Genomic DNA, 15,012 nt, shown 5'->3' on the forward strand with positions numbered 1-15,012 from the left:
TGGCATCAGACATGGCTGGAAAAATCAAGCTATTGCAGCTGAGTGCCTCTAAGTGTATAACGCAGTTCACAGGACATGTGAATGTGTACCCTACGTGCCCTGCATGTGTACAAAGAGAAAGGACTCTTGGTGGCAGTGGGCTAGGACTGCTACATGACCATCTGGAGCTTCCAGGATGGCCACCTACTCTGGACCATCCCCTTACTGTACTCACAGCCAAGGCTGACATTCTGAGCCTGGCAGTTCTCTTCTCAGCTCTAGGGCTTCCCTTGGGGGGATGCAAGGGCTGTTACTCTTGTTGCTTGCTCTTGGCTGTCTGGCAGGATCTTTGCTGTTTCTTCTACAGCTAATTCTGCAGAGTGCAGCCTGGAGGGGTGTGAATTTGACTTAGGGAAGTAAAGAATAGGTTATTGTTATTACTAATGAGGGGCTTATCTGAGAGGCTTATTGGCATTTCTAATGAGGGCATTTTTAGTGACCTCAGTGTACCTGATCTCATCCATCTTGTTGCTGGGAGCAAGACGGTAAATGTTTCTGTGAAGACACTTTGAAAAGTTATTTCAGTAAAGTTTTGGGCCCAGAGACATTGAAAGTCATTTCCATAAAAGGCACTTGTTTTCTTTTTTCTGTTGAATTCCTTAGAATACCCCTCCCCCTACTTTTTTAAACAAAAAGACTTAGTGATTTTTAGACATTGGGAGGAAAGATAGATATTTTTAAGCAATGGACACTTTAAACAATACTAAACATGGTTTTGTTGAGGCACTTTCCAAAACATAAGGTATACCAGCTCCAGCTTCTACTATGGTAACTTGAATGTCAAATTCAGGGGCCCAGTGTTAAAACTGATTTTGATTTTTGTGATCTATGAGCACCAGTTTGTGAGTTATTTATACAGTGTTAAAGAGCCTGATTTTCTACCCAAAAATAAACAAGAACAAGCCATGAAAAAAAAGGAGAAATAAATGGTAGTATTAAATAATTTTAGTTAAAATAGCATATTTTAACAAACTTTAAAAAATTATTGGCAACATTATTACCTCATCTCCCAGGATCTTGAAATGCACCAGCATAAGTCAGTGTTCTAGTCTTTTGTTATAGTAACTGACCCAAAAAAAAACCGAGTCTTGGTCATTTAAGGGAATAGAGGCTTATTCAGCTCACAATTTGGAGGTCCAATGTCTGGAGCCACATTGGCATAACAGCATGGCAGAAGGTGAAGACTTGAGCACAGCAGAGTGCTCTATGTCCTGTGTGGGTCTCGCTCGGCCTCATTTCATCTCCTTATAAACCTACTAGGATTTAATTATGGAGTCTCACCCTATCCACCAAATCACTGATCTCCTCACAAAGGCTCTACCCTTCAATGCAGTATTGGATCCTTTTTCAACCTCTTAAATCTTGTTAACAATTCTCAATGTGAACTAAGCTCAAAACAATTACCCTGTAAATTACAGCCAGTAATTTTGGAGTTTCGTTTACTTGATTTTGTTTTTAGCATTTGTGTAGACAGACACTCAATATTTGATTTACTTGGAAAAATCAACAATGTAGTTGGACAGGAATACCTCAGAGACTAACCAAGGCTACCTTTACCATATATTTTATATTGGGATTTTAAACTATGCAATTTCCAAGAAAATCTACCTTGATTCAGTATGTAAGTTTTTTACTCCTTTGTTCTTTATCTAAGTGGAACTAAAAAATGGACACAATGTATCTATTTCAACATATTCACCCTATAAGGCCTCTTAAGATAAACTTGATTCTCACAAGAGAAGGCACATTATTTAGGTCCTGATTATCTGCAAAAGGAATCTTTCTGTCTTCACAAAAATTAAATACAATGTGAAGTTACACTAGACCTATGAGTAAATGCAAGTCAAGAGTATTCCTTGGGCTTGCAGGATATAGCAAGTTCTAGGTCCACAGTTTTTCCTTACTAGCCTCTCTATGAATTAAGTAAAACTAACACTGAGAAAAATCTTTTATGGATAACAAAATATGAGGAGGCCCTGACTGAACATAAATGGGCATTGCAAAATCCTCCTGAATCAGGATGCTCCATTTATTCTAAATGCTTCACAGTGTTTCTCCTTAAATGATATAATGAGTCTTCTCTAGGAGTCTTCACTCAAAATAATGAATGAGAAAGTAGGGTTCATAGCTTTGTAGAGTCTAAACAGTATAGTCTACAATTAGATCTGGCATAGTTAAGCCATATCCAAATTGCTTAAAGTTTGAAGCTACCAAGATTGTAGAATCCTCTTCAGAACTTATCCAAAGCAAAACTATGCCTACAAGTTTCTCAGGGTCTAAAAAAACCCTTTCTAAATGCCAAATGCATCATGCATTTATCAACTACCCAGTTAACATTGTATGAGATTCTTCCTTTGTCCCTTTCAAATCTGCTCATTCTTTGCAGCAGCTCTTCAAACTCTGCTACCATTTCACTTTTACTCAGAAGAGACTCATAGCTGTGTTGAATTGATTTTTCAAAATTTGATCCCCAGACTGTATTTACCAAAAACAAAACAAAACAAAACAAAAAAACCATTAACCAATCCATAACTGGTTCTCTATGTTAATAATGCCTATTCCAAAATTTCTGAAGAAAAATATCAAGTTGGTTATACTATTATAATCTGTTATTGAATTATTAGAAAGAAAAATCTTTCCAAATTATTTCAGTCCAAATTGCAGAATCATTTACCCTTACTTGAGCCTGAAAAATAGCAAAAGATGACTGTCAGTATTTATACTGATGGTAGGTATGTTTTTAGAATAATTTATGATTTTGATATGCTACAGAAACAGAAGAGAATCTTAATATTAAATGATAAGTCTGTAAAACATGTCAAATGATGTGTCTGCAAAAACCGCACCTCAGATTGCTGATCTCCTCTCTGCATTATTTCTGGTCTAATAAATTGAAACTAATACAAGTATTGAGACCATTCAAAAGACATGAGAGACATTTAGTACTTATAATAATGGTTAAAATATGCCTCAGACACTGAAAAAAAATATAAAAATGGATGGATAAAGAATGTAAATTAAGTAAGAGATAACTGAGAAGGCAGAGAGCGGGACTTCTGAATTCCAAAAGTTCCCTATCCTCTGAGCTTTCCATTCTCTTACTTGTAATAGAGTTGATATAATGACTCAACACTGGCAAAATATTGGTAGGGAGATTTTCCTAAAGTAGTCAAACATGTTATAGTCAATGGGTGACTTATCAAACCCATAATTCTGGAAAGATCATTAAAATGACTCTAGGAATAACTCATCCACCATCAGGAACATTGGAATGCTTGTAGATACACTTCATTCAATTAGCTCTGTGGATTATTAATATGTGCTTTTAATTATAAATATAGTTTCAGTCAGATAGAAGCCTTTCCTTGACAAAAGCCCGATATAATTAGTATAGCCAAAGGCTATTAGATAATGTTTTTCTTTTTTTATATCAATATAATTAACAATAGTTTGCAGTGTTATATCAAAACAGACTACTGTCTGAAGTAATTCCACATTTGCTTTACTCATAATTCATTTGGCATGAACCTTTTGGTGCTGAATGAGGTGAGAATTTTGCATAACACTCTCCCACATTCACTGCATTCATAAGGCCTTTCTCTGGTGTGAATTGTCCGATGTTTAACGAGACTAGAGTTGTATCTGAAAACATTCATAAGGCCTTCTCCAGTGTGAACTCTCTGATGACTAATGAAGGTAGAGCTGTCCATAAAAAAAATTCCCACATTCAGAGCATTTGAAGGGTCTCTCTCCAGAGTTTACTTTTTGGTGCCTAATGAGATGGGAATTTTGGCTAAAGAATCTTCCACATTCCCTGCACTCATAAGGCTTTTTCTTCAGTATAATTTCTCTGATGTCTAATATGATTGGAGTTGTGCCTAAAGAATTTCGCACATTCACTATACTTATAAGGGCTTTCTCTAGTGTGAACTCTTTGATGCGCATCAAGTGTGGAGCAATACCAGAAGAATTTCCCACATTCATTGCATTCATAAGGCCTGTCTCCAGTGTGGATGTTTTGGTGACCAATGAGATGGGACTGCATAAAGAAAGCCCTTCCACATTGACTGTATTTATAAGGCCTTGGGCTTTTGTGAATTTTCTGATATTGAATAAGGCCAGGATTTTGTGTAAAGAATATTTCAGTGGTGATTCTCTGGTGCTGAACAAGGTGGGCCTTTCTTATGAAGGCTTTCCCATAGTCAGTGCATTCAAAAGGTCTTTCTTGGGACCAGCAGTTGGTATAATGGCTTTGTCGCTGGACTCCCACGTAGTCAACCGCGGTTCTACTCCTGGACCCAGTGGCTTAAACTCACGCTGGGCGCATGTGCATGTGTGCCCAAGATTCAATTAGCTCTGTGGATTATTAATATGTGCTTTTAATTATAAATATAGTTTCAGTCAGATAGAAGCCTTTCCTTGACAAAAGCCCGATATAATTAGTATAGCCAAAGGCTATTAGATAATGTTTTTCTTTTTTTATATCAATATAATTAACAATAGTTTGCAGTGTTATATCAAAACAGACTACTGTCTGAAGTAATTCCACATTTGCTTTACTCATAATTCATTTGGCATGAACCTTTTGGTGCTGAATGAGGTGAGAATTTTGCATAACACTCTCCCACATTCACTGCATTCATAAGGCCTTTCTCTGGTGTGAATTGTCCGATGTTTAACGAGACTAGAGTTGTATCTGAAAACATTCATAAGGCCTTCTCCAGTGTGAACTCTCTGATGACTAATGAAGGTAGAGCTGTCCATAAAAAAAATTCCCACATTCAGAGCATTTGAAGGGTCTCTCTCCAGAGTTTACTTTTTGGTGCCTAATGAGATGGGAATTTTGGCTAAAGAATCTTCCACATTCCCTGCACTCATAAGGCTTTTTCTTCAGTATAATTTCTCTGATGTCTAATATGATTGGAGTTGTGCCTAAAGAATTTCGCACATTCACTATACTTATAAGGGCTTTCTCTAGTGTGAACTCTTTGATGCGCATCAAGTGTGGAGCAATACCAGAAGAATTTCCCACATTCATTGCATTCATAAGGCCTGTCTCCAGTGTGGATGTTTTGGTGACCAATGAGATGGGACTGCATAAAGAAAGCCCTTCCACATTGACTGTATTTATAAGGCCTTGGGCTTTTGTGAATTTTCTGATATTGAATAAGGCCAGGATTTTGTGTAAAGAATATTTCAGTGGTGATTCTCTGGTGCTGAACAAGGTGGGCCTTTCTTATGAAGGCTTTCCCATAGTCAGTGCATTCAAAAGGTCTTTCTTGGGACCAGCAGTTGGTATAATGGCTTTGTCGCTGGACTCCCACGTAGTCAACCGCGGTTCTACTCCTGGACCCAGTGGCTTAAACTCACGCTGGGCGCATGTGCATGTGTGCCCAAGATTCCAAGAGGAGAATGGAGGAGAAGGGATTGCAGGGTGGCCATCCTCCATGGGAGATGATTTTTCACTTTCTGTCTCTCTGTCTCTCTCTTTCTGTCTTTCTGGTGAGTGCACATGCTCTATTGCAAAAACGTCTCAAAAAAAAAAGAAAAAAAAGAAAAAAAAAAGAAAAAAGTCCTTCTCCTGTGTGAATTTTCTGGTGTTGGACTACACTATATTTGAGACTAAAAGCTTTTCCACATTCACTACACTTGTATGGCTTTTCTCCTGTATTAAACCTATGTTTAATAAGGTTGGAATTGTAGCTAAACAATTTCCCACATTCATTGCACTCATATGGTCTTTCTACAATGTGGATTTTCTGGTGCTCAAAAAGCTTATCTTGATGGCTAATGTCTTTCTCATGTTCACTACATTCATAACTATTTTTGTGTGCTTCGAAAAGCCTTCCCTATCCCTGGTGTCCTTGTGTGGCTTCCACCCTCTGTAAGAGAGCTGTTGCTGAAGGTCTAAATGGGCAATAAATTCATCACCACCCTTACCTTAGATGAAAGTCTTCTCTCACATGTGAACTCTGCCATTCTTTACCAATGAAGCTCTCCCTTCATCACTTTTGAAAAGACTCTCTCATCTGCTTCTTTGGGTGCTGGTAAAACTCTGCCTCACAAATGTACATCTCTTGCTCAGTATGTGTTCCATCACACTCAGTCAGGTGTAGGATGTCTTTCAAGAATCGGCCATATGTCTTACAGGGCTGGTCTTCCGGATGGGTGGACATGGCTTTGGAATTGTGACCTGTGACAATCCCTCAGAAACTCTTGCTCAGAAGGTGCCTCTGTATCTGTGGCTCCATGCCAACAATCTAGTGAGGATAAAAGTGAAAAGTTTTACACCATCGCATTGCAGTATAGGGATCTCTGAGCCTCATCAAGGAATTCCAATTCCTCTTGGGAGAAATATATGTCCACATCCTCAAAGACCACATGATCCTGAGCTGAGTTCATGAGTTTGGCCTCTGCCTGCCAGCCCAGGAAAAGCGAACTGAGTGGGGTGGCGACAGTGGCTGGACGATGGCATCAGTGTCCCCCGCCGGCCTGGCTGAGCTTCATGCCCTACTCTAGAAAATGTTTTCCCATGTTGGGACGTTCCAAACAAAATTTCAAGTCATAAAGCAGCTTACTCTACTGGACAAGTTATGAAATGGTTAAATATTATTCAGACATTATGACACTACCACTATCCCTGTAACCCTCATCTTCATGAAATACTAAACAACCTGATGGCATTCTAAAATTAAAACTGGCAAGATGAAGTGAAACCACAGGATTACCTTGGTCTGAAGTATTGCCTATAGATTTTATGCCAATGAGATCAAAATCCCTTGGACAAAATAAACTGATTCCTTATGAAATTGTCAAAGGATGATTCATGCCTTTAATAATAGAACCCCATGTTCATCTAGTTTCTATGAACTCTGATGTAACCCAATATTGTAAAGCATTAATGGAATGTCTACATGCTTATTTCTATAGGTTAAATAAATCTTTAGAGGTCCTCCACCAGGCGAAGACTTTGTAACCCATATGTTCAAACAGGTGACTGCATACTCTGGGGGAGACATTAATGAAGGAACACACTTGAACCTCGTTGGAAGGGACTCTATGAAGTTCTTTTAACTTTTCATGCAGCAGTCAAATTATAGGATATTAAACTTGAGTTCATCTCTCTCAATTAAAAAATAATTCTTTGGAAGCCCTTGGTCTGTCAAACTACAGCTGAATTAAAATGAAAGAGATTCAAGGGAAGAGTTTTACCCAGAAGCAAATGACAACGTGAAGTAAACTGTTTTCCACTCAAGAACATGGATCAAGAACTCATAGGATTTCCTTTTATTTTGCCATCAATTATTTTTTAATAAGAATTATTAATTCAGTTTTATTTATTATTGTTTTTAAATTCGATATAGGACTCACAGACTCAACAGAGATAGACAGAGAGACAGAGAGAGGGAAAGTTAGAAAGCAAGTCATTAGGTCCAGGACTCAAACCATGGCCAACCTTGTGGGAGTCCAACACATTAATCCACACTAACTGTTGGTTCCACGAATATTTATTTTTATCTTTCTATTAATTAGTATAACCTTGCTACTTTGTGAACTAACATTAAATGTTTGAATTTATATTCCAACATCTACCGAGGATTTTCATCCACTAAAGTCAGGCCAAATATCCAGTAAAGACTGTTCTTCAACCTCTCTTACTAATCATAGTGACTGCTGATTAATACTGGAACCAGCCCCCATTCATGCTTGGATGACAATTTTGGGAAATTTGCTTTACTGAAAAGCTTGGCATCCTCCTCCTGGCAAATCAAATCATTCAAAATATCAGGCCAACTGGTTTGGCACTGGTCAGAGCCATTAGACACCAATTTATAATTTGTTACTAGTAGGGACCAGTAGATGGTGTGGTGGTTGAGGGCTCTGGACTCCCACATGGCCAACCATGGTTCGAGTCCTGGAACTGGTGGCCAGCCTTCTCACTTTCTCTGTCCCTCTCTGGTCAGATTAAAATTAATTAATTAATTCTTTAAAATGTGTTACTAGTAACTTATCTCTACCTATAGAAAACCTTAATGGTACTGGATCTGACTTAGGTGAGATTCTGGATTCACTACAATCTAACTTGCTGATGTGATTTAGATGATATAGACTGGACTTGTAAAATAAGAGTTGAAAATAGAAAATGACTTTGACACTCAATTACACTACTAAAGAACTCACTGGAACCAAACACTGGTTTAATGGAAACTGCATTACAGAAGCAATTGGAATGCCTCTATAATATCATTATGTAAGATTAACAGCAGTTTTATATACTGAATAGATCTAAATTGAGGCCACATCTGGAAAAGGAATCAGTCCTATTGGTAATGGAACGAGTAGATTACTTTATCAAATCCACAGAAATATTTTTTATACCTATCTTGGTTTAAATAGTCTTCCAAAATGGCAATGCACTGATGCCAATGTAACAAAAAAGTAAGCACACCTGCTTTGTGAATAATCCAATCTAACTTAACTCTCTGTATCAACAACACAGTATCATTCTTTACGGTAATAATGTAGACAAAGATCACAGTGGTCTGAGTCACCTCTTAACCCAAATAACCAGATATGACTTCCTAAATGCTATCAATTTTGTAACTTAGGGTCATTTGTACATAAAGTAGGTCCCCCAAAATGAATTACTTGAGAATATCCACTCAATTATACATAACAACTCTTGATTTCATTATTTCATTAGAGTACTATTTCTTTGACTAGGTGGCTCCGAATTAGAAAGATAACATCCAAATTTCTATAGCTCTTGAAAAAGAGTTATAATGACACCTTAAATTTTCTTTAAGCAATACAATCTGAAGTGAGCAGTTTAGCTTTAGCTGTACTCCTAAACAGGAGTGTCCTTTTTTTTTTTTCCTTTTTTTTTTTAAAAAAAAATAGTTTATTTCTTTCATAAGAGTGAGAAGTGAGAGAGAAAGAGCCAAGCACTTGCAACAAGATCTCATGCTGCAGTCCCTCTACAGCCTTTCCAGCCAGCCATGAGTATGCAGGATCAGTGTGCAGGTTGACCTGGGAACTGAACCTGCAGTCTTCCATGTTGATCCAGTTTTGCTTCAGTAGTGTCTTATGCTGGGCTACTGAGCCAGCCCAAGGAAAATTCTTGGTGATCTTAACAGAAAGGAGCCAGAGTTTTTACTGGAAAAAAATGTTTTCATGTCAAGAAATCAGAAATTGTAATTCTAAATTTTAAAAATCTAAATGATCAGAAATCTAGGCATTCCATTAAATCAGGGAGAAACAATTTGATCTATTTAGCTGGTTCAGTTGCTTGGAACCTTGGCTTTGGGGTAATTTTTGAACTCTTGGTATTATTCTCATACTAGTCATACTGATAATATCACTTGTGTGTTATGCTCTCTCAGAAGTTTTAAGTTCTTGTCAGTAGCCATTAACTCACTGGATGATTTCCAGGAGGATCAAACAACAAAAACTGTAAGCATTGAGTTATCAGAAGAATCTACAGAAATCTTAGTTTTTTGATTTTCAGATGGCTATGAAATGAAAAGTCAATGGAGAGAATGATCAAAATAGGGGAATTGTTGAGATATTATAAAAATGGAGGTCACAGTTTGGGTATACTGCTAAGCTAACCACCCACAGCCATGTAATCAAAATTTAAGCTATCCTAATTTTACCGAAATGCAAGCACTAATCATAAACAAAACTTAAGCTTTTCTTTCTTGCCCTTATGATAATTTGACTTAATCAGCTACAGGTAAATAAACTTGTTCAGTTTACCTGGCCTAAAAGAAATATATGTTTGTAGTAGCCCATCACAGTAGAGACCAAGGTACTTCCCCCATTAATGCCTAATAAGCTGCTCCCTAACTCTTGAGAGCCCATCTTCTTAGCACTTCTGGTTAGAGGGCTCCTAATTTCTTTTGTATGTAAAATAGACTCATATTTCTTTTTGTATCTGATCTGATTTTATTTTGACAAGGGCACTCCGTGTAGTTTGGACTTCTGACAGCATGGTGGTTTAAGGTAAGTCTTTACCTGGAAGTTGTGTGCTAAGGAGGAGGCTGTCAAGAGAAAGGAAGTGGTAGTTGTGGTCTGATTCAGAGAAGTTCACACAGTGGGACTTGAACAACATTAAGTAGGTCAGAGAAGCTACAGAGCCTGTCCAGCTCTAGGAGAAGAATAAACTACTACTTCTCCCTCCATATACCTCACACTGAAGAAAGTCTCAAAGTGTTTGTGGCTATATTTAATTCACCATGGAGGAAAAGGGTGATTTGAAACTCAAAGATCAGAAAAAGCTGTATAGGAAGTATAGACGATAAGGGACTGATAAGATAAGCTACTTTTAAAGAATGTGGGTGGAGCATTTGAAAAAATTAAGTGGTGATAAGACTCAAAATTATCAAATACTTTAAAATGTAACAGTAAAAAAGTTATAGGATTTGCAAAATGGGTAGCAAAACAAGAGATACATTTCTTTCTCAACTTTGCTTTGCTATAGCAGCAGAAGCAGTAGTTTCAACTTTGGTAAGTCACTTTTTCCTCTTCAGAAATAGGCTGATTCTACTGCAAAGACTTTTTTTTCTTTTTCTTTCTTTCTTTCTTTCTTTTTTTTTTTTTTTTTAAAATATTTTCAGGTCATTTGAAGAAGATGAATTTGAACTTAAGGATTTTATAGGACTAATTTAAAAAGGTCAGAGTTCAGTTTATTCTGTGAAGTGCTTACTGTTAAAAAAAAATCTCCCATGGTAAAAAGGAATGTTTGCAGTTAGTGTTGTAACAGGACACTGGGTAGCAAAACAGAGGCATGATTTAGCAGCCAGTGAACAGGTAATCTTGGTTTAGTGAGCCTAGACAATGCCCCAAGAGGTAACAGTGTGTAAACTTTAGTTCTTCATGGTCTCTCATAAGGCTTTGTTAGAAAGTTTAATCATTACAATCATAATTTTCTGCCTGAGAAGAGGCTTTTCCTATATTTGTAGTTCACAGATGGTTTCCTATATTAATTTGTGTGTGTACTCTTTGTGTGCATAAACTGTACCTGCCGCCTATTTTCAGATTAATTTCACATTTTACATAAAGTCCCTATCATGATGTATACTATGTATATATTTTTTCCAATGGAGATTTCTACATTTTCCATCAGATGTTTCCTCCCCTTTGCACCTCACACCCACTTTCTTCCACTCACCCTCCTTTACAGTCTCTCTGTCTACACTTATCCTCTCTACTATCATATCTCAGATCTTTCCATTTCTACCGTAGCATGCAGATGACTGTACAAATTGAGTGAGGGTATATACAATGTGTATCTTTCCAAGTCTGGCTCACTTCACTTAACATTAAGTCTTCCGTATTCATCCACTTCAAGTGGATGGCTTGAAATGATAGACTCTCATTGTCTCTTATAGTTGAGTAAAATTCCATAGTATAAATGTGCCACAGTTTTTCAACCAGTCATCAATTTTTGGACATTTGGGTTGGTTCCTGTTTTAGGAATTATGAATAATGCTGCAATAAACATGGATGTGCAAGTATTTTTCTGATTTTCTTATCTTTTGAGTAAATACCAAAAAGTGGGGTTACTGGGTCATGTAGTAGTTGAACTTCTGGGTTTTGAGGAACCTTCATATTGTTTTCCATGGAGGTTGTACTAATTTACATTCCCACCAACAGTGTAAGAGGGCTCTCTTTCCACCACAGCCTTGCCAGCACTTTTTCTTCTGTATGTTTTTGACTCTAGACATTCTAACTGGGGTTAAATGGTATCTTATTGTGGTTTCCCATCTCACAAGAGACTTTGAACATTTTTTCATATGCCATGTGGTCATTCATAAGTCTTCTTTATAAAGTTTCTATTCAATTCATTTGTCCATTTTTAATTGAATTATTCATTTTTTTATGGGCAAGCTGCTAGTATTCCTGATATATTCTAGATATCAATCTCTTTTTAAAAAATCATTTTATTTAATTTTATTCATTGTCATTATTTTTTATTTCATTGAAGTTGACCAGAGAGAGAAGGAAGGTGAGAAAGCAAGCCACCAGGTCCAGGACTTGAACTATGGTCAGCCATATGGAAGTCCAGCCACCTTATAACCATCACACCACCTGTTGGCCTTCAGTATCAATCTCTTGTATAAGGAAAAATTTACAAATATTTTCTCCCATCCAAGGGTTGTGTTTTCTTACTCTAATTAATATTTCCTTTGTTGTGAGGAAGCTTTTTAGCTTGATTTAATCTCACTTGTCTATTTTGTGGACTGTTGTCTGTGCTTCAGGGTCTTATTTAAGAAATGTTTGTTTACTCCAAGATCATCGAAAGTCTCCCCTACATATTCTATTAGTTGTTTTATAATTTGAGGCTTTGTATTTAAATCTTTGATTCATTTTTGAGTTGATTCTTCTTGACGGTGAGAGGTAGGGTCTAGCTTCATTTTTCTGCAGGTGGATATCCAGTTCTTTCAGCACCATTTGCTGAAAAGATTTTCTTTTTTCCACTGCATTGTCTTGTATCCTTTGTCAAAGATCAGTTGACTGTATAACTTGGGCTTTTTTCTGGATTCTCTATTATGTTCCATTGGTTATAGGTCTATTTTTGTTCCAGTACCGTTCTCTTTTGACTATCACTGCTCTGTAATATATTTTGAAGTCAGGCAGTGCGATTCCATCCATTTTATTCTTTTGGCACAGTATTGCCTTGGTGATATGGGGGTCTTTTATGATTCCAGGCAAGTTTTATAATTATATCTTCTATTTCTGTGAAGAATGTCATAGGCAGTTGGATTGGAAGAGCATGGACTATGTAAATTAATTTGGGTAGAACTGACATTTTGAGTATACTGATTCTTTCACATCAAGAACATGGTGACATTGGAACACAGGAGCACAGGGGTGATTGGTCCCACACTCGCAGTGAGACACAGGTTTTGTTTTATGCTTAGGAAGAATTAGAGCCATGGACACACAGTAGGTATAGTAAAGTGGTGAATTTATTAATAAAGTGGAGAATTTATTAAAGGACAAGGAAGGAAAAACAGAGCTCCCAAAAAGGAAGGGTTTCTGGAAAACGGGTTGCCATACTTCCATTGTGGCAAGGGTTTTTATTTGGGTCAGGAAGGGCTTTGTTAGGACTTAGGTTTTAGGTGGGGCTTGTTTGTGTATGTATCTCCCTCCTGGCAGGGAGGGGCGCATGCTGGTTGGGTCCAATTATTTCCCTAATTTTGAAGTGGGTACTAAGATCAGCTGACTTTTTTGTCCTGAAGTGTTGGGTCATAAAAACCATTATCTTATCTTCTTCCTGGAAGGTGGTGGGGCCTGGAAAAAGCCTTTGTTTTAGGTCTTGGTCATGCTGCCTAGGTTAACTATTGGGCCATTGCTGTCTCTATCTCAAAACTTAGCCATTTCCTGACTCCATCTTAGGTCTATACCCTAACTATATTTTTAGGGTTCCTGTCTCCTGCCTTAATGGGATGTCTTTCCATTTTTTTGGTATCATACTCAATTTCTTTTCTTTTCTTTTCTTTTTTTTTTTTTTTCCAGTTTTTCTTGGTTTTCCTTATAGAAGTCTTTCATTTCTTTAGTTAGGTTTACTCTTAAGTATCTCATTTGTTTCATAGCCAGTGTAAATGGGATTGTTTTCTTCAATTCTGCCTTGGTCTGTTCATTATTGGTGTATAAAAATGCTACACATTTTTGTATATTGATTCTGTATCCTGTTAACTATATTGCATTCATTTACCATGCAGCCTATTTTGAACACATCTGGCACTTAGTAGACACCTAATGTGGCTGAATGAGTTGTATCACTCATATTCTCACGATACCAATTAGAAAAATCCACATTCTTTTCCAAAGTTTTGCCTATCTAATACTAAACTGGAAACAAGAATATTTTTAATACTGCATGCCAATTAAAAACTAACCATTCTTGTCAAGAATAAGCGTATGCCCTGCTTAATAGTTCAATCTTCAAAATTTGTATCTAACACTTTCATTCAATCCTTTTTGGATACTGGTGTATTTTGCAAATGTCAGATCTGAGCTTCAAATGGAAGAGGGAACAAGTTCACCAGAAATACTTATTAAAAACAAACAACTTCTAATGTGTTACAACGTCCTGAAGAATCATCGAAGCTTACAACTTCTGTTGTAATGTAGATTCCCTTTCCCTTCCCTGATAAAGCACTAGTGTTTAGTTGTTTTTATTGCATTTGATCAAGAACGCTGACAAATCCCCGCTATAGCCTGGGAAGGTAAAGGCTAGTATTATCTTAAAAGTGTTCCAGTTTGACAAAGGTCAGCATCTTAGTGTAGTTTACACAGTATCAACTTCCAGCGATTTTTCTTTCTTGAGCTCTAGATGGCTACTCAAAAGCTGTTAGGTAAGCATACAGGAGAATAAAAACAGACACACACTTCGGCGCCCTGGGACTCTAAAGTATTTATCTAGTGATAACCGGTTCAGCCTTCAGAGACTGGAGAGGAGGGCTTAGGTGACTGACAGGCAGAGCAAAGAAAGATCAGTCCAGGTGTGGGGTAGCTGGAGAGCGCTTTCCACCAGCACAAAATACAAGCCTTCTTACTAAGAAAGCCCAAGACATCCGAGGGAGCAGAAACTGTCCTTTATCTTCTCACCCGTCCCATCGTAGTAAATAACTGAACGGTGTCTCAGAACTGCAAAGGATAGTCTACAGGGAGAGTTTCTACCTCTCCAGAGTAGATGGGCTAGACACTACCTACCCACTCCTAGGGCTCAGAGGCCGAGGGCCAAAAAGATGCGGGGTTGGGGGTGGCGCAGCGCATCCGGACACACCCCCAGCCGGCTGCCGCCTGCATAATTGATGGCGCGGCCCGGCGCAGTGCAGGGCTGGCCTCTGGCGCGCCGAGACAGTCTCTGGGGAGGAGGGCAGGGTGGCTGGGCCCCTCCCACTCCGCCTTTTCTCGCGCGTCCTGTCCCAGGGACTGGCAGGCCGCGCCCCCCCCCACCCT

General features: G+C 37.9%; 1 protein-coding gene across 1 annotated transcript in view; it reads left to right on the forward strand.

The window, feature by feature from the left end:
- Window positions 1-7,407, forward strand: part of LOC114007902 (DDB1- and CUL4-associated factor 4-like) — an 8,840-nt gene extending 1,433 nt beyond the window's left edge. The window contains exon 2 of the mRNA XM_027772070.1: window positions 6,970-7,407. Within this exon, the coding sequence (XP_027627871.1) occupies window positions 6,970-6,974 (5 nt within the window). The 3' untranslated portion in view covers window positions 6,975-7,407. The remainder of the gene's footprint in view (window positions 1-6,969) is intronic.
- Window positions 7,408-15,012: the final 7,605 nt, after the last annotated feature.

This window comes from Tupaia chinensis, unplaced genomic scaffold, assembly GCF_000334495.1.
Source record: "Tupaia chinensis unplaced genomic scaffold, TupChi_1.0 Scaffold000251_1, whole genome shotgun sequence".
In the NCBI taxonomy this organism is placed as follows: domain Eukaryota; kingdom Metazoa; phylum Chordata; class Mammalia; order Scandentia; family Tupaiidae; genus Tupaia; species Tupaia belangeri.